This window comes from Staurois parvus, unplaced genomic scaffold (assembly GCF_062004578.1).
Source record: "Staurois parvus isolate SC_StPar_1 unplaced genomic scaffold, SC_StPar_1.0 ptg000078l, whole genome shotgun sequence".
NCBI classification, from domain to species: domain Eukaryota; kingdom Metazoa; phylum Chordata; class Amphibia; order Anura; family Ranidae; genus Staurois; species Staurois parvus.
Window position 1 is genome coordinate 10,278,089 of NW_028317874.1, and position 20,483 is coordinate 10,298,571.

Consider the following 20,483-nt stretch of genomic DNA (forward strand, 5'->3'; position numbering starts at 1 on the left):
AACAAATATATGATCTTCTATATATTTTCATAACCTAGAGAACGATTCTATAATAAGCTGTTGTGTCCTTAAAATGCCTTTAAATATGTGAGGCCACAACTAAAAGGATATCCAACCCAAATTTCCTTTTGTATATCGAATGCAATCCATTGCAAAACAACTGTCAGGACACACTTATATATCATAGCATCGAGTCACAGGTCAACTGCCATTCTACAGGGTGTCCCTAAAGTCTGAATACATAGGAAATATCACTATAAGTTTTTTTTCTCAAAATGCACTTTGCCTATGTGTCAGAATAAATAGAGAGATGAAAACATTGATAGATAGATAGATAGATAGATAGATAGATAGATAGAACACGTGGAGATAGATAGATAGATAGATAGATAGACAGATTTACAATAAAAAAATGAATAGATAGCTATATGTCTGCTTAATTTTCTACAGTTTCATAAACCACACAATAAAACGGTCATTTTACCTATTGAAAAGAACATTACTATAACAAAAATACAAAAAGGAAAAATATATTATGCAGGAACAAGAGTACACTACGGCCACTGAAGCAAGCCATTTGTAGCACAATCTTCGCTTCCTGCTAAATAGAGTTGAACAACATATTTCACTGATAACATTCATGTATTTCAAAACCTAATAGCCCATGAAGTAAAGTATGAAATATACATCTCAAGAAGCAGACATTAAAGGTAGGCACAAAGTAATAGACTACATTTAAGTTAAAAAGGCCATTTCCTCTAACCTCCATCATTAATATCGGTCTGAGAGATACAGTATATGCCAGACAGCATAAAATGGTAATGTTTCTAGCTAATTAGATCACAGGATGACTGATAATTCACGTCCAGCATGCAAGAGACAGTCTTGGGGTGGCAATGAACCGGGTATAGTGCCAAAAAGGGCGATTGCATTGTATCTATCTATCTATCTATCTATCTATCTATCTATCTATCTATCAGTCTGTCTGTATATATTATATCTCAATCATCTGCCTATTAATTATATACCTTTCTATGTATCTAATTATCTGTCTATCTATCTACCTACCTATCTCCATATCGTCTCTTTACCTATCTATCCGTTATCTATCTATCGCTGTATATAATCTATCAGTTATCTTCCAATAAATTATATATCTGTCTGTGTATCTAATTGTATATCTATTCTTTTTCTTTTCTTATTTTTTCTCTCTTTTTTATGTTTTGTTCTCCCTCTCTCTCAGTTGGTCGGTCTATCTATCTATTCATCGATATTGCTCTACATTTTCTAAATCGCCTATAACCAGACAGTTACCTACTTTACTATCTATGCTCCCCCCCCCCCTTCTCTCTATCTCTGCATCCATCTTTACCCCCTCACCCCCCCCCCCCCCCCTTCTCTCTCTCTCCTCTCTTCCCCCTCCCCCCCCCTTTCCCTCCTCTTTTCCTCTCTCCCCCCCCCCCCCCCCTCTTTCTCCCTCTTTTCTTCTCGCTCCCTCCCTCTCTCTCTCCCCTCTCCCTCTATCATCCCTTTCTAGCAGCCTATCTCTGAGTCCAGGTAGGAATGATTACTCCCAATGATATCTGTAATATTCTTTATACCCTCCCTCGATGTTAACAAACTCATGACCACCTAACAAATATCAATTTACAACCGCACACAGTATTTAATACAACAATTCACATCCAGCATTAGTAATGGTCTTACACCTCTAAGAACCTCATCAAAATCATAACAATTCACAAAGACACTGGCCTAGGTGACATTAAATAAATGGATGGGACAACTACAAAACAAGTGTTGTGTAAGGACAGCTCCCCTTGTTGACCTGGCATTATGAACTGGAAAAACTGCGTATACATGGCTAACATGCATTGTTCCTCAAGTTGTTTCCTACAAACAAGGTGGCGCTGTTCTCCTCTGCAGCAAGGACTCCATGCATCCTCCTCTGGGCTGTTTCACCCTGGAAAATATGACTTGAGCTCCCCCCCCCCCCTCCTTGAGGGCAGTAAAACGGATTCTTGTGCTGGAATGTCAATAATTCTCTTAAGCAGTTATCAGAAAACAAGTTCATAATTCAAAGTGTTAAATCAGTCTAGAGAGCCAGAGAGGCCCATAAGAAAGCTTGCACTGCCATCAGTAATGGTGCAAAGGGAGCTGCACACAAGGCCATGGTATGAATGATCTTTGCAGCGCCTGTTCCCTCCTATAAGAGCTTGGAAACTTCCATACATAACAAGGAGAGTAGGTGTCAGGATCTGTTTAATAGGGCTACAGTGCTGCCTACAAGCTGGAACAATAGGCATCTCTCCCCAACAAGCCTGGCTAAGTTAGTGCATGGCGTCATATAGCCTCCAAAAATCTATCAAACTACAACAAAAGACGATCTGATTTCCAGAAAAGGCGTTCTGAAACACTCATTAAGCACAAGCCATTTACATTTTTTATATTGCCTCCTCATTTACAAATGTACTGTATCATCGCCAGTCAATGGAACGAATTTCTTAAGTAAATTAGGAATAAATAAAAGACAGATAATAAAGTTACACTCAATTATTGTGCCTTGCTTTTTTATCTTTTTTTTATTTTTTTTATTTTTTTAATAAGCAAGAGGAGCTCTGTCGTGATAACAGCATCCCAAGTAATTGATATAGATAAAAATCAGCACTCAAGGCATTCAAAAAAAGTGCTGCTGGACTTGAACTAAACCTGAACTAGCTTTAATGGGCAATAAAGTGCATTGAAAATAGGTTAAAGGGAATATTGGGGGTAGTGAATTACAACAATCACACAACTTTATGGGAGGGGTAAAATATTCAATTTGTGTTACTATAAATAGCATCGCAATTTTAATGACTAATATTTTTAACTGTCTCAGAATTTGCAGGTAGGCTAGACGTGTACTAAGGGAATCCTTTGAATTGAATACCTGATAAGGCCATGACATAAAGCAATGCGGCTGACAATTTACATAGCAAACGTCATAAGTGCTATTTATCCAATGTAGTAACCTCACCAGGGGACCCTTAATGAATCTATATATAGAAGATTACAAAAAAAATCTCTAGTACTTACTGCTAGCATTCTAAAATTGAATAGGGGGGAGGGGTCGTTAGTTAAATAAGGATTCCTACCACAATACACTGAGATTTACATAGTCTTTAATCATGTACGAAATGTTACCAAACAGCTTCTGGAACTAAAATTTGACATACGAATGAATCTATCCATAAATATTGAATATTCTGTCACCATGTAGAAGCGGGGCTTTTTTTTAACATGCGGATAAATATGAAAAATGATCAACGCTACATACATCAGGATGTCACTTTATGCCAAAAGCAATGGACAGTTATAGATTTTTTTTTTATATTTTAATATCACTTTACATAAACAAAATGTAACAGATTGACACATAAAGAGATCCAGGCTTGCACTGTACCAATTAATTGACATGACGTGTAACAAGATATCACTGCACTAAAAAACCGGACTGGACTTTGGGACGAAGAGCTTGCACTTTATACAGGGAAAAAGCACACTGAAACCAGTAAATAGTCTGTTATGTGGACGCTTAGACTGGAAGGGTACAATGTATTTCACATTTGGGTACACATTTACTAGAACATTCTTGCCATCCATGGAAAAAAAAAGAGCTTGCTTCCTTTCCCTCTGCACCCCACCCCAAAAAACACATATATGCAGTGATCACAATTCCACATACCCCTTTCACTTGTAATATAGCTATTTACAAAATCAACAGTACATTTTTTCCAACTAATACTTCTGTATTTACAAAAAAAAGGCCGCCTGAAAAGACATGCAGATTGAGACCTCTAATTAGTGGTTCATTAAACCCTACACGGTTGGCATTTGGCCTGGCAAACTCTTCTCATGCACTCTACAATCCCCTTATATGTTTTTTTTCTACCAAGCCTGAAGAAAATAGCAAAAAAAAAAAAAAAGGGTCTCATTCTTCATTGTTATTCCGTCCCGGCAGCTTTAGGATTAGATTCGAAGTGTTCATTAATCTCTGGAAGTCTTTTTTTTAAATATGTGTTTAAACGTACCATTCGTTAAAATTTGATGAGAGCGTGCTGTGACTGGACGTGTGATGTACTGCTGAGGAGGAAGGGGATAAGGAACTTGTGGTCTGGTTTTCTGAAGTAGGAGACACGATTGTTGGGGGCGTTGAAGATTCATAGCCTGAGCTGGCTGCTGGAGAAGGTTGGGACCCCTGGGAAGATGATTCGTGGACCTATAGAAAGGGGGGAAAATGAGTCAGACATACAGCAATCAACCAGATCCCTATAGATCTACAATTACCCTGACAAAGAGAGGTAAAAACTGCAAAAAGACACAAGACCATCTAGATCGTTCAATAGGAAAAATTACTTCATAGCCCTCTATTAATAAATTCCATAATAATCAAAAAACCTCCATAAAGGAATAGAGAATCCCTATAGTTACATAGTTAGTCTGGCTGAAAAAAGACAAATGTCCATCCAGTTCAACCATAAAAAAATAATAATAAAAAAACCCTCAATAATACATTTAAAAAAAACAATAAACAAGCCCCCCCCCCCCCCATAATGTGTAGAAACCCTTCATTTAAAAAAAACCCTTAATAATAAAAAAACACAATAAATAGAAAACCTAAACAAAAAAACGTAATAACAATCAGAAAATCCTCACAACAAACAAAAAAAACCCTCCATAATAAACAAAAGAAACAGAAAACATCCATAATAAACAGAAAATCTCAATACTAAATAGAAAATCTCCATAATAAACAGATCCCCTCCCCATCCATAATAAATAGAAAAGCTCCATAATAAAAGGACAGGCTCCATAGTAAATAGAAAGGCTCCATGATACATAGAAACCCCCATTAATAAACAGGGAAACATCTATAATAAATAGACAACCCCCATAACAACTAGAAAATCCAATTAATAAACAGAAAGCCTCTATGAAAATATAGACAACCCCCCAAATAGACAGAGCACCTCCATAAAAAAAATAAACAACCTCCATAACAAACAGAAAACCTCTATAAAATATAGAAAATCTCCATAATAAACAGAAAATATCTTTAAAAAAATAGACAACCCTCATGATAAACAGAAACCCCCTATAAAAAAATAGTGAACCCCATATTAACAGAACACCTCTATTAAAAAAATAGAAAACCCCCAAAATAAACAGAAAAAGTCTATAAAAGGAGGCAACCCCTAACATAAACAGAAAAACTCTAAAAAAAATTGACAACCCCAAAATAAACAGAAAACATTTATAATAAATAGATAACCCCATAATAAACAGAAATCATCTATAGTAAATAGATAACCCCATAATAAACAGAAAACATCTATAGAAAATAGATAACCCCATAATAAACAGAAAACATCTATAGTAAATAGATAACCCCATAATAAACAGAAAACCTCTATAGTAAATAGATAACCCCATAATAAACAGAAAACCTCTATAGTAAATAGATAACCCCATAATAAACAGAAAACCTCTATAATAAATAGACAACCACCAAATTAAACAGAAAACCTCTAAATAGACAACCCCCATAATAAACAGAAAACCTCTATCATATATAGACAACTCCCATAAGAAATAGAAACCGTTCATAGATCAGATGACTGATCTTCTGGGATCCCTTTAGGATCCCTTATTTCTTATTTCAGCAAGATGACAATGGAATACAAGAGATTGGAGACGGTCTGTCATATCAGAAAAGCTTTTTTGTGGCTTGCACAGTGGTTTGCCTACACAAAAGGAGGCTTCATCCAGTGCTGAAAACCTGGACAGTGGGAACTGGATACAAACTCTCCCTGCAGCTGGTATAGTAAAATAAACAAGGCGAGACCCCAACTTACTACTTGGGAATTTTGGTATATTTTGGTGGCTGAAGAAAACCTTGTCTGGGATGTGGTGGTGGCCAGACAATTGTAGTAAAGCAGTTTGGCACAGTGATGATAGCAGAAGGTAGCCACAATCATAAGGATCCCTCTAGTTCTAAGAGGCAGCACGAGGCTCTCTGCTCTGTCTATGGCAGGGAGAGATGTTTAGTTACCTTCATGTGTTTTCTGAGGGAGCTTGGGTGGGTGTAGGACTTGTCACACATTTTACACAGATAAGGCTTGTCTGAAGTGTGGACGTGCATGTGTTTTTTACGGTCGCTGCTATTTGCAAATCGTCTGTCACAGCCTTCAAACTCACACTTAAAGGGCTTCTCACCTAATGCATAAAAAAAACAAAGCAAAAAGATACATACATCACAATCTGTGTCTGCAAAAATCCCAACACACAGTAAAAAATGCAACTAGAAGCTAGAAAAAAAATATTTTCCATACATTTATTTTTATAAGTATATTTGCTCCCATTAATATTATTATTGTTTTTCATAATTATCAATCACTCCAAGATTGCTCCACATAAAAATACACACGTTTCAATTGTATCAGTTGTATGGATTGATTTTGTTTTTAACTACACAGCTCAGACTTATATTACACTTGAATATTTTAAAAGAAAGATAAGTATTAGAGTGGTATATAAAAGCAAATGACTAAAAGAAAGCAAAAAAAAAAAAAAAAAAAACAAGACATGCAAAATACCCCCCCACACACACACACTCACATACACAACCCCTGTCAAACCCCCAGATTTCCCCCAGACTTCGGTAGCATTGCTTTGATTGATGGCACGATCCCCTAACTCGATTTTTTAACAAATATTTGTCAATTCCAAGTGAAAATTGGATAATTGAATATTTAGCACAATTTTCCGCAGTAATACAATTAAGGTTATCCACCTCTCAGGCAGATTTGACAAGCAGACAAGTTTCTCTTTTTTTTCTGCCAGTCGAGCATCAATAAATAAAATCACGATTGGAAACGGAATAATATTTCTAGGCAGCTCAACTATTTAATAGAGAAAAAAAATGATACATAGAAGTAGAAAATTGTGCTAGAATATATTAAAATCACCCAAAAAATATATAAAAAAACAAGACAAGAGTAAAATATTTATCTGCTGGGTCACAAAGAAAAATGGTTGGCTTTAGTTGCCTTTATTAGGAACACAAAAAATACATATAATTAATAATAATATATTTGTAGTTATAATAAAATAAAAAATATAGTGTTAGTTATGATTAAAAAATGTATAATATAGTGGTAATTACAATCAAAACATTTAGTGGCAGTTATGCTACAAAATAATATAGTGGTAGTTATAATAAAAACAATAGTGGTAGTTATGCTAATATATAATAATATAGAGGTAGTTACGCTAAAAAATAATATAGTGGTATTTATGCTAAATAAAAAAATAATATAGTGGTATTTATGCTAAACAAAAAAATAATATAGTGGTAGTTATGCTAAAAAAAATAATATAGTGGTAGTTTTGCTAAAAAAAAAATGATGTGGTGGTAGTTATAAACAACAATATTATGGCGGTAGTCATAAACAACAATAATAATATGGTGGTAGTTAAGATAAAAAATAATAATACAGTGGTAGTGACAATAAAAATACCTGTGTGAGTCCTTTTGTGGATTTTCAGGTTTTCTGACCTGGCAAAGACTTTCCCACAGCCAGGGAAGGGGCAGGGGAAGGGTTTTTCCCCCGTGTGGACTCTGATGTGGTTGACCAGTTTGTATTTGGCTTTGAAAGGCTTGCCTTCTCTAGCGCACTCCTCCCAGAAGCAGATGTGGTTGGACTGCTCCGGTCCTCCAACGTGCTCCACCGTGACATGGGTGACCAGCTCGTGCATGGTGCTGAAAGTTTTGTTGCACGACTTTTTGGGGTTGGACAGTTGCTCGGGCTCAATCCACTTACAGATGAGTTCTTGCTTGATGGGTTGCCTCATGTATCGGAAGAAGGCCCCCGCTCCGTGGTGGGCAGCCATGTTCATGTTCATAGGGCCATAGCCATGGAGTTGGGTGGAGGCATAGTGTTCGGACCTGGGGCTGGTGACTTGTCCGTACTGGTCGGGCCGGCCGTACATGTCCCCAGAGAAGCCCAGCCTCATCTGTCCGTTCACAACGTTGGGGGAGCCGTGGCCCGCCGCTTGCTCGTGCAGCCCCGGGAAGATAAGGTGTCCGGCGGCGTCCGTGTGGCCGTGAGGTCCTCCGAACCCCCCGGCCGAGGCGAACAGGCTGTGCTGGGCGCTGGCGGCTTCTCCGAACCCCCGGTTTCGGAAGAGGAAGTCCCGGGTGGAGTTGAAGGCTGCGCTGGAGTAGGAGCTGACGTGACCCGGGTGGTGGTGGTGGCCCAGAGCCGCTGCGGCGTAGCCCGGAGCCTGAGAGGTGAACGCAGTCTGTCCGGAGGCCAGTTCGTGCCCGCCGGGGTTGATCTTGAAGGCGCCCATGCCGTCGGCGAACGGGTTGATGCCCAAGCCCACCTCGCGCTCCGTCACGTCGCCGGTGGAGTGGTGTCGGGAGGAGCCGAATGTGGTGACACCAATGGCTGGGTATTGGGGTCCGGCGTCCAGGAGCATGGCGACCGTCCGAACTCAACCAGAAGAAGAAAAAGGACACTGAGGGGCTGGAACGCAGGAGGAGACCGATCTGGATCGCAGCGCTTCTTCTCCTCCTTCACATGGGCGACCAGATCTGAGCACAACTTGTCAGGAGCAGATCTTGCATGTGAATGGGATTCTGGGAGACACACTTTTCTTGCACTCCTTTCCTCCTCTTTCTTTCTTTCTTTATTTTTTTTTTTCATGCACAATATTGTCTTTTTGCGGTTTATCTTCCTGGGGAGAAACTTTCACCTCCTCAGCCGGGCGTTGAGCTGGAGACTGATAGCGGCAATCATTCCTGCAGATAAATGAATTGAAAGGACGACTCGTTCCCCCCTTGATGAATGGGAGGAGGGGGCGGAGTCACGTGCGGATGGACGTCAGCGCCCATTGGTCCTGGCCCTCTCCCCCCTTCACCCCTGCCTCTCCAACTAAGGGCTCCCAGAGTCCCAGACGCCTCCTGATTGGCCGCCTCCGCTCATCAATCCCAGGTATTGTAAGGGAGGCTGACACCGCTTGATGACAAACAATGTTTTTAGGAGTAGCAACTTTTTTTTTTCCTCCCTGCCCAAATTCTACAGGAGGGGAAAAAAAATCTTCCAAGACCCCCTTTACTTCATTTCTCCACATCTTATTCTTGCTGTTTTCATCCTAGACCGACACTCCCTTTAATTTTCACAATATTGCCTCCTGTCCTGAGATTCCTTCTCACCTTCCCAACCTCCATATACGAGTCCATCAGTATGCTTACAATTTCCAGGGAGGTGAATTTTCTGGATTTCATTTCCATGTCTTGCCATTTTTCAATGCTTGTATTCTGTACCCATCACAACACAGGTGGGTGAGAATCTCTTTTTTTATTTTATTTTATTTGTTTTATATTTTTTTTTCATTTATTTTTTATTTTATTGAATCTCCTTATTTTATTGTTTTTTTTTTTTAATCTGTTTTATTGCTATCTTTTCAATTGTTTTATTATTTTACTTTATTGATTTTGTTATTTTATTTTGTATCTATTTCATTTGATTTATTTTTTTTATTTGAATTTTTACCTTTTTTTATTTTTTTATACATTTTATATTGTTTTTTTTATTTTATTTCATCTTTAATCTATTTTATTTTATTGATTTTTTTATTATTTTTTAATCTATTTTATGTTATTGATTTTTTTATTTTTTTTATCTATGTTATTGATTTTGTATTTTATTTTTTATCTATTGTATTTTTTTAAATCTGTTTTATTTTGTTGATTTTTTATTTTATTTCTCTTTTATCTATTTTATCGGTTTTTAAAATAGATTTTTACCTATTTTATTGATTTATTAATTCTATTTATTTTTATCGATTTTATTTGTGATTATTTTTTACTTTGATGATTTTTTTTTCCTATCGGTTGGTTTGGTTCAGTTTTGCTTTCTCTCTTTTTTTAATATTTTATTTGAAGCATGATAGGGGTTATATTTTTTTGTCTTTTTTTTTTTTTTTTCAAATCGTTTATAAATGGAGCAGTGTAAATTTCCTGACATTAACCCCCCCCCCCCCCTTTTTTTTTTGGTAGTTCACAAATCAGTCACCCTTGTCAGAATTATTGAAATTTCCCAACTAGCCACACCAGGACGGTGGAAGCAGCATTGGCTGCCTTTGTTAGTGACCAGGTTTTTGATCGCCCAGAGAAAATGTACTTACCTTCAGATGAGTGAGCAGGAAAAGGACTAACACTCCCTTTGATTTGCTCTGGAAAATGCAGACCTTTGCATTCAGTGCAAACATACAACCCTTGCTTGTTTTCTTGCAGCAAAGCTCGATTAACCTGTCTATGACCATATATTCTCTTTGTCTTGTGTACAAAAGCAGCCATGACCATATATTAAAGTGATTTTTTTTTCAATGGTGTGAATATGTGACTTTGCATTAGCCCAGACTAGGCTGGAAAGTAGACTTGGAGGTTGCCATAGGCTTCCCTGCTTCCAGTGTACCTAGCAGACTTTTATCTGACTATAAAAGAGTGACCCTGGCAGGACTTTTTATTTGAATCTTCCAGAAAACCCCAAGCACGACTTTTTTATTTGAAGTAGGATGTCCCTAGCTTGACTTTTTATCTAAGCATTGTAGAACGTCCCTTAAGAATATCTTTGGTAGTACTTTTATTCTGAATCTTGCAGAATGTCCCTGGCAGCCCTTTGTATCTAAACATTGCAGAATATCCCTTGCAGTGTTTTTTATCTGACTACTGAAGACTGTCCCTGGCAGAACGTTTTATTTGAATATTGTAACATGTCAGGAATTTTGATTTAGATATTGCAGAATATCACTTGTAGCACCCTTAATCTGTTGTAGAATGTCCCTGGCTGTATACTTCATTTGACTATTGACCTTTTATCTGAATACTGCAGAATGTCCCTGGCAGGGCTTTTCATCTGACTATTGTGGAATGTCCATGGTAGTGTTTGTCTGTTGCATTCGACAGTATTTGACTATTGCAGAGTGTCCCTGGCAGGACTTTTTATCTGGCTATTGTAGACTGTTCCTGGAAGTTTTTGACTATTGTGTTTGACAGTATTTGACCATTGTAGAATGTCACTGGCAGGACATTTTATATAATAATTGTAGAATGTCCCTGGCAGGACTCTTAATCTGACTAATGTGTAGTATCCCTGGCAGCACTCTCTTATTTGACTATTGTAGAATGTCCCTGGTAGGACTCTTTATCTGACTAATGTATAGTATCCCTAACAGGACTTATGGCAGACTGTCACTAGCAGAACTCTGTATCTGACTTATATAGAGTATCCCTAGCAGGACTGTCCCTAGCAGGACTGTTTATCTGACTAATATAGAGTATCCCTAGCAGGACTTATAGTAGAATGTCCCTGGCAGAATTCTTTATCTGACTAATGTAGAGTATCCCAGCAGGACTTATAGTTGAATGTCCCTGGCAGGACTTTATATCTGACTAATATAAAGTATCCTTGGCAGGACTTCTGGTAGACTGTCCCTGGCAGTACTCTTTATCTGACTAATGTAACGTATCCCTAGCAGGACCTATAGAAGAATGTCCCTGGCAGGACTTTTTATCTGACTAATGTAGAGTATCTCTAGTAGAACTTATAGTAGAATGCCCCTAGCAGAACTTTTTATCTGACTAATGTAGAGTATCCCTAGCAGAACTTATAGCGGAATGTCCCTAGCAGGACTCTGACTAATGCAGGGTGTCCCTAGCAGAACTTATAGCGGAATGCCCCTAGCTGGACTCATTATCTGACTAATGTAGAGTATCCATAGCAGGACTTATAGTAGAATGTCCCTAGCAGGACTCTATCTGACTAATGAAGAGTATCCCTAGCAAAACCCATAGCGGAAAGCCCCTAGCAGGACTCTATCTGACTAATGTAGAGTATCCCTAGCAGGACTTATAGTAGAATGTCCCTAACAGGACTCTGACTAATGTAGAGTATCCCTAGCAGAACTTATAGCGGAATGCCCCTAGCAGGACTCTTTATCTGACTAATAAAGAGTATCCCTATAGCAGGACGTATAGTAAAATGTCCCTAGCAGGACTCTTTATCTGACTAATGTAGAGTATCCCTATAGCAGAACTTATAGTAGAATGCCCCTAGCAGGATCCTTTATCTGACTAATGTAGAGTATCCCTAACGGGACTTATAGCGGAATGTCCCTAGCAGGATTCTATCTGACTACTGTAGAGTATACCTAACGGGACTTATAGCGGAATGTCCCTAGCAGGACTCTATCTGACTAATGTAGAGTATCCTTAACAGGACTTATAGCGGAATGTCCCTAGCAGGACTCTATCTGACTAATGCAGAGTATCCTTAACAGGACTTATAGCGGAATGTCCCTAGCAGGACTCTATCTGACTAATGTAGAGTATACCTAACGGGACTTATAGCGGAATGTCCCTAGCAGGACTCTATCTGACTAATGTAGAGTATCCCTAACGGGACTTATAGCGGAATGTCCCTAGCAGGACTCTATCTGACTAATGCAGAGTATCCCTAGCAGGACCTCTGGTAGACTGTCCCTGTCAGGACTGCATATTGCATAATGTCCCTAGCCTTTTATTTAGCCAGTCATTCTTCCCTCCTTTGCATATTCATTAGCTGTAATTATTTTCTAGTAATAGGAGCCTAAAAAAGCTGAAGCAGGATCGGAATCATTCCATTTAGTCTTTGTTAGCTGCCTCAATGAATCCTTCCAGCACCAGACTCTAAACTCCAAACTCTCACTCCTCATTGACAAAGAAACTTTAGGCCGTCTTTTCAAAAGGAATACTTTGTAAACAGTGCAGGGCAGGTAGCACTTTAATTAAAACAGAAATGGTCTCACTTAACATATCCTATTCAGAAAAGCCAGTGATGAGAAGCCACATTCCAGGGCGGCGGAGATCTACATATCAAGTCACTGGATATTCTGCCTGCCATACCAGGAGGATGATAGAGAATGGTACACACCATGTACACCTCGCATCATGAGTACACTGCCAGGGGAATGAGCTGGCATACTGACTCCCTCTTTATCCTACAATCCTCTATTATCTACATCTGTAGCTATATATTCTTTTACGTAGGTGTGTATGTATGAATATGTGACTCCACACCAAACACAAACCGTATATAGCATTCATAAGCAAGTTCATACATTCATGTATACAAAGTCATTTGCATATTTCTAAATATCATTGATGAATATATATAAAATACAAATGCAGTCATTCACATATGTATGTAAATACCCACATTACACACACATATATGCATACACATTCAAACAAGTCAATTATATATATGTAAATGTACATAAAGTGCATACACAGTACACACATATATGTATATAAATGCAAACACACACACACACATATATATATATGTATACACATTTAAACAGTCATTCACATATATATATATATGTAAAGTCCCATAATGCACGCAGCTATTTGTATGCACATGCAAACAGTCATGCACATATATGTAAAAAGGTCCATAGTACACACACATCTATGTATACGCATGCAAACAGCCATTCACATATGTATGTAAAGGTTCCTAGTACACACACAAACAGTATATGTATATACATGTAAACAATAATCCACATATATATGTAAAGGTCCATATTGTACACATTTATGTATATGCATGCAAACAGTCATTCGCATATATAGGTAAAGGTTCATAATACACACACAAACAGTATATGTATATACATGTAAACAGTAATTCACATATATATGTAAAGGTCCATATTGTACACATTTATGTATATGCATGCAAACAGTCATTTGCATATATAGGTAAAGGTTCATAATACACACACAAACAGTATATGTATATACATGTAAACAGTAATTCACATATATATGTAAAGGTCCATAGTGCACACATATATGTATGCACGTGCAAACAGTCATTCACATATATATGTAAAGGTCCATAGCGCACACACATATGTATACACGTGCAGTCATAAATATATATATGTAAAGGTCCATAGTGTACACATATATGTATACACGTGCAGTCATTCACATATATATATGTAAAGGTCCACAGTGCACACATATATGTATACACGTGCAGTCATTCACATATATATATATGTAAAGGTCCACAGTGCACACATCTATGTATACACATGCAAACAGTCATTTATATATGTGTCAGGGCATAGTACACACATATATATGCACATGCAAACAGTCATTCATATATGTAAAGTTCCATAATACACACATATATATGTACACACATGCAAACAGTCGTTCACATATATATGTAACGTTCCAATATACACACATATATGTACACATGCAAACAGCCATTCATATATGCACACACACATATACACATACAGTCAACTGCCTATAAATGTCCATGATATAAACACAGACACACATGTATGCAGTAATTGACATGCATATATGTATACCTATGCAGTCTGTATCTCTTTCTGTATGTGTAAATATATATGTGACTACCATTCATACACACACATATATGTACACACTTGCAGACAGCCATTCCCCTGGTTGTGTATACATTTCCATATGTGTACACAGTCCTCCCCATATATTGGAATTCTTCTAGGACCATTGCCATCCAAGCTGATTTCCACATGTATGGCATCCTGATCGATCAGGAGAGGTGTGCAGCTCCATCACAATGCAGGTCGGTTGGTGAATATTTGGGGAATGTGTCTAAACTTACAGGAGAGGAAAAAAAAAGTTGCAGAAGTTCTGAAGTGGGATTTGCGGCGCTCTCTGCAGGGAAGGAGAGCTGTGCAGTTCAAAGCCACATGCACCAACGTGACAATATAAGCCATTAAAATATCATCCTGACGGCTCATTTCTGCCTCATCATGATTTCCCCTAACTGATTTCAGAAAGCCAGAAAAGGAAGAAATGAAGGATGACAACATGGAGGAGCAGCAAAGGGTGCTGGGGTCACCCCTCCGGTCCTGGGAAGATCTGAAGGCCGTTTGGCAACAGGTGGAGGAGTAGCCACGGTAAGCCAGGCTAGGGGCCAGCAGCGTGTGGCCAGTTCTCTGGACATAGTCTAACCCTGGCCAGCCCCATTTCCAGCCCATCTTATGTAGATGGACCAGCATTACAGATAGCCTTTCACATGGAGTGTTTGTTCATAAAACCTATTGTGTCAGCCTGTAATAGCAATAATCCGTAAGAAAGAGAATATCTTAGGTGGGAATAAGTTAGGGGGCTCTATTTCCATGCCAATGGGCTGTGAGAATGGGAAGGACAAGCTTCCGCTACAGCTTTCAATGGATTCCCTCGTCTTAGCATTGCCTGGGGATGGAACATTAGGATGAAGGCAAAAAAAGGAATCAATTCATTGGCTTTTATATTTAATTACCATCTCCATTGTCCGCACTGATTAATACGTTTTCCACTTGTTTGCTGAGTTTCCAAAGTCTGAATATGATGTCTTGACACAAGGCTCTCCTTCCATCTCCACCTATGGGAGGATGACAGGACACATGATTTCATGTATTTATGGAGGGCAAACAGGTCACATCCAGCTAGACAGATACAGGGGAAGGCGAGGAGAGCTTTAAAGGAGCTTATCAGATTTAATTAAGTCTGCGATTGTTTTATTCTCCATAATGGGGGAGGATCTGATTGTTCTCCGCTCTAATGCGAAATAATGCCAAATTAGCAGATACATTTGGGTTTGCAATCTTTTTTTTAGGGCAAAGCACAAGCAAGATGATGATGAGTGCCAAGAAGTGCGAAGTTAATGATCTCTGCAATCTAGACGTGTGTGTGTGTGTATGTGTGTGTTGCCTTTTGTTTTAAAGAGACACTCACAACAGAGGCCCTCCCTGTCTTTGTATTTGTATTTTCTGTTGCTGGAAATGCAGTTACTGGCTCTAGATAGTGTTGAAGGATACATCTATTGATGTCACCGACTTTTGAAATGCCTTAGAGTTTGACCTCTGACCCCAGACCAACCACATGTGCACATGGTGAGTCCAGAGGATGGAGAAGTAAGATCAGGGGGGAAAAAAGAAGAAAAGCTAGCAAGAGGTTTGATTTCATTTATAGTCTACTGTGCCCAGTGAATAGAGTGATGCTTTATGTACAGTCATAGGACAGAAGGTTTGTCCCATCATTAGGCTGTCTTCACACTTACATATGGACCTGCCTTGTCTGACCAAACATTGCAACAAGTTTATCCAGGTGCTGTTATATGAGACACGTCCACAAGTGTCAACAGCACCAACTTGTTCCCTTCCCTAGAAGAACACTTTTCCATTCATTTACTTCGCATTGATGTCTTTTGAAGTCCGAAAAAAAAGTACAGAGCAAGGCATAAGCCCAACTATATATATATAGATAGCTGCTAGGCACATATGGCTAGGTATGTAATGTATCCTTTTCTTTCTTTCTTTCTTTCTTTCTTTCTTTCTTCCTTTCTTTCTTTCTTTCTTTCTTTTTCTTTCTTTCTTTTCTTTCTTCTTTCTCTTTCTTTCTTTCCTTCCTTCCTTTCTTTTTTTCTTTTCCTTCCTTCCTTCCTTCCTTCCTTCCTTCCTTCCTTCTTTCTTTCTTTCTTTCTTTCTTTCTTTCTTTCTTTCTTTCTCTCTCTCTCTCTTTCTTTCTTTTCTTTCTTTCTTTCTTTCTTTCTTTCTTTCTTCATTTCCTTTTCTTTATTTCCTTTTCTTTATTTCCTTCCCTTCTTTCTTTCTTTCTTTCTTTCTTTCTTTCTTTCTTTCTTTCTTTCTTTCTTTCCGTTTTCCTTCCTTCCTTCTTTCTCTTTCCCCTGATCTCCTATGTTCCCTAAACTTCTCTAAATATAGTTCGTCTATTCCCTCCTCTATCTGCACATGACCCGTTCTCGCTCTATTCACGCCGAGGAATATTTCAAACATATGCAGACCAAATGATGCGTTTTAAAACGGACACAAAGCACAGCGCAAGTCCAACTCTACAAAATGCAGGTTGACAACAAATGTTCCATTTAAAACGCAGCACAAATATTGCTACTGCTGGAGAAAATGAACTGACATATGTATATATAGGCAAGAACAGATAGAAGCATAGTGCATAGTATTACCAGTGGTGTTATTATTAGTTTGTATAGTTTTATTGCTATTACATGAGATAGGTTTTAATTTATAGACTCTTGGTTGATTTACTAAAGAAGTTGGGAATGTTAACAAAATTAATTGTGTGAATGTTGATTTAAATTATCTAATCACGTACAGGTAAAATAGGCATAGATGAGTATACTTTTCATATGATCGGTTAATTAAAATTAATTCACAAAATGTATTGTGTAAACATTTTCATCTTTAGTACATCAGCCTCTAGACGTGGAGTTAAAAGTATGCTTTCATTTGACCCATCCTTTTGCCTTCATATAAAACACACACACACACACACACACCACACACACACACTATATATATATATATATACATATATATATATATATATATATATATATATATATATATATATATATATATATAAAATGTCTTATGCGTGTATGTGTTTACTGTCTGGTACACAAAAATGTCATATTCTATCAGAAACGTGAGTGTGGATACTACCAGTGAAGAATGCATGTATTGTTTGACTTGTGTGTGTTTTCTATCATATATAGAAAATTAGCATATCAGCAATAAGAGTGCAGTGCAAATTAGTTTAGTATCAGTGTAGAATATCTGTCTTTTATGGTGTATGTGTGTATTTGATAACCTATATACATCATTATCATATCAACAATATAGATACAGTGCAAATTATTTTAATGTAAATGTAAATATCTGTTTTTTATGGTGTGTGTGTGTGTTTGATATCCTATATACAGCATCATCATACCAGAAACACAGATAAAGTGCAAATTATTTTAATGTAAATGTAAAATATCTGTCTTTTATGGTGTGTGTTTGCGTGTGTGTGTGTGTGTGTGTTTGATATCCTATATACAGCATTAACACATCAGCAATATGGATACAAATTAATTTATTGTAAATGCAGAATATCTGTCTTTTATGGTGTGTGTGTGTATTTGATATTCTATTTACAACATTAGCATATCAGCAATATAGATACAGTGGAAATTAGTTTAATGTGAATGTAAAATATCTGTTTTTATGGTGTGTGGGTGTGTGTGTATTTGATATCCTATATACAGTTTTAACATATCAGCAATATGGATAGAGTGCAGATTAGTTTAATGTAAATGTAGAATGTTTGTCATTTATGGTGTATGTGTGTATTTAATATCTTATATACAACATTGGCATATCAGCAATATAGATACAGTACAAATTAGTTGAATGTAAATTCAAATGTCTTTTATGGTGTGTGTGTGTAATGCACATCAGTAAGTTGTAAGTGAAGTTGACTGCGTGCCTTGTAACCAGGTTTACAGTCGAGCCTTGTACTAAGAAGAGCACAAAATCCAAAGGAATGCGAGCAGGAATCCCTAGCTGTGTGCCATCAGTAAGTGGAAACATGACCAGTACATTGAAAATCATAGTCAGAAATCCTTCTGGGAAATCTGCATGCAGAGACTGGTCATGCTTCAAATGTGTGCCATACCATTTAGATTTGGCAAAGTACATCCAGATCCAATAAAACGTGCATTATTAAACAGTCAGAGGAAATGGACTTGCTGTATTACTTATTAAAACAGCCAAATATGTTTCAATTTTCCAGGATGGACTCAGCACCAGCTTCCCATAGCATTGCACAGAGGATGGCTTGCTGCCTCCCCCAAACAGGCAGGAAAATAATAGGACATCTCAGAGCTATCATGAAGACCCCAAGTAAGTTTCAAATATGCCCTGGTGGAGGCTCAGAGGGGACCATATATTTCTGGAGCTTTGTTTGCCAGTTAACTTGTACCAACACAAATCACTGACATAACACCCCGCCACTAGAATGTGCTTAATCCCGCTCGCTGGCCATTCATTTGGAGCTCCTAGAATTCATATTTGACGGCTCTCTCATTGTAACATCCACCCCTGACCCCGTTTGACTGCATTGTCACATTACTCTATGACATATTCATCTGGAATTCATTTACGGACGATTTGATTGGAATGAGGTTTGACATGTATTGGATCTTATTAAAAAAGAACACTTTGATCTTGCTGATGGGGTTTACATGATATGTACCATCCTTACTAGAGATACCATGCTTTCACAATGTGGTGGCTACCAGGTCTCCCCACAATGAGCCCTGAGCAGTGGCTGGTGACTGACGCCTCATTTGACAGATATACCTTAATCTGAAAGCTGATCTGTCACCAGACTCTATGCAAAGGAGTCCTGATCGCCCACCTACCATTCCCTAAGGGTCTATCTTAGCGTCACTAACGCAATTTACAGCGCAAAACACAGCTGTGTGCCGCAAACACAAGGTGCTGATAGTTAAAATATTCAGAGCACTTCAAATTGCCATGTATGTCTCTCTCTATACTCTATTGTATTAGATCTGAACTCAAATAGATAGAAACTTATTTAAAGCTGTAACAAAGTGCATACAATTAAGCAACTGGAATAGCAGCCCCAACTATAGTAAAACGTTTCTGAGCAAGCAAAAGTATCTAAACTGTATCTTTTATATATATATATATATATATATATATATATATATATATATATGTGTGTGTGTGTGTGTGTGTGTGTGTGTGTGTGTGTGTGTGTATATGTATATGTGTATATATATATATATATATATATATCACATTTATTATAAGAATTCTGGAAACACTGAAACGATAATGTAATGATGTATATGTGCAACATGTGGATGTGGAACATAGATATAAGGTATACTGCATACATAAACAACAAACACAGATTAATGGAAGTGTGTGTGTGTGTGCCCAATATTATCTAGTGGTGCCAGAAATTTGCTTTATGTTTTTATTGTTACATGATGATGTTTGCATATTTTGTTGGTGTGTTGCTGTTGATAAAAAAAAATCACACATTCTGTATAAGAGAACAGACCACTAGCCCAGCTGTTTTGTGTCTCCACTGAGCAGTCATATAGAAGAGGCCCTGGCCCATGCACAGACCGATCTATGAAATCCCCAGGCTTGCAGCAGGCCACATTATAATTAGGTAAGCTATCTGTCCGCATGCTGAATCTACAAGTTACCTCGACCAAGTTGACTAACACTGGTTTCCAGGCTTCGAGGTTACCACTGCCATGATTATGAATGCCATCCTCTTTAATTTGTTATCTGCATCATGTAAAATGTAACATACCATATTTCCCATGCTCATTCCAATAAAGAGGAGAAGCTGTTCTGCATCTCACCACCGTTCTTGTGTGTGCTATTCTCTATGTATATCTAATGTCTCATGTGAACTGTAAACACAGATGACCCTTTTTAAAATGAAGAAATCCCATTGCTGAATGGCTATTCCTTTTATCCTT

General features: G+C 37.8%; 1 protein-coding gene and 1 long non-coding RNA gene across 3 annotated transcripts in view; one reads left to right on the plus strand and one right to left on the minus strand.

The window, feature by feature from the left end:
- Window positions 1-3,144: 3,144 nt before the first annotated feature.
- Window positions 3,145-8,860, minus strand: ZIC1 (Zic family zinc finger 1). Its single transcript, XM_089669535.1, has 3 exons — window positions 7,560-8,860; window positions 6,092-6,255; window positions 3,145-4,258 (listed from the first exon to the last, which is right to left on the minus strand). The coding sequence occupies exons 1-3, from the start codon at window positions 8,521-8,523 to the stop codon at window positions 4,061-4,063; spliced, it is 1,326 nt and encodes a 441-aa protein (XP_089525661.1). The 5' UTR covers window positions 8,524-8,860; the 3' UTR covers window positions 3,145-4,060.
- Window positions 8,861-9,113: 253 nt separating this feature from the next.
- LOC149469259 (uncharacterized) overlaps window positions 9,114-20,483 on the plus strand; it is a 43,664-nt gene continuing 32,294 nt past the window's right edge. Inside the window, exons 1-4 of one of the 2 annotated variants that reach the window (XR_016311621.1) lie at window positions 9,114-9,384; window positions 14,947-15,069; window positions 18,749-18,858; window positions 20,086-20,164. This is a non-coding gene — a long non-coding RNA (uncharacterized LOC149469259). Of the gene's footprint in view, window positions 9,385-14,946; window positions 15,070-18,748; window positions 18,859-20,085; window positions 20,371-20,483 lie in introns of those variants that run through there. The other variant, XR_016311620.1, reaches the window with a different exon arrangement.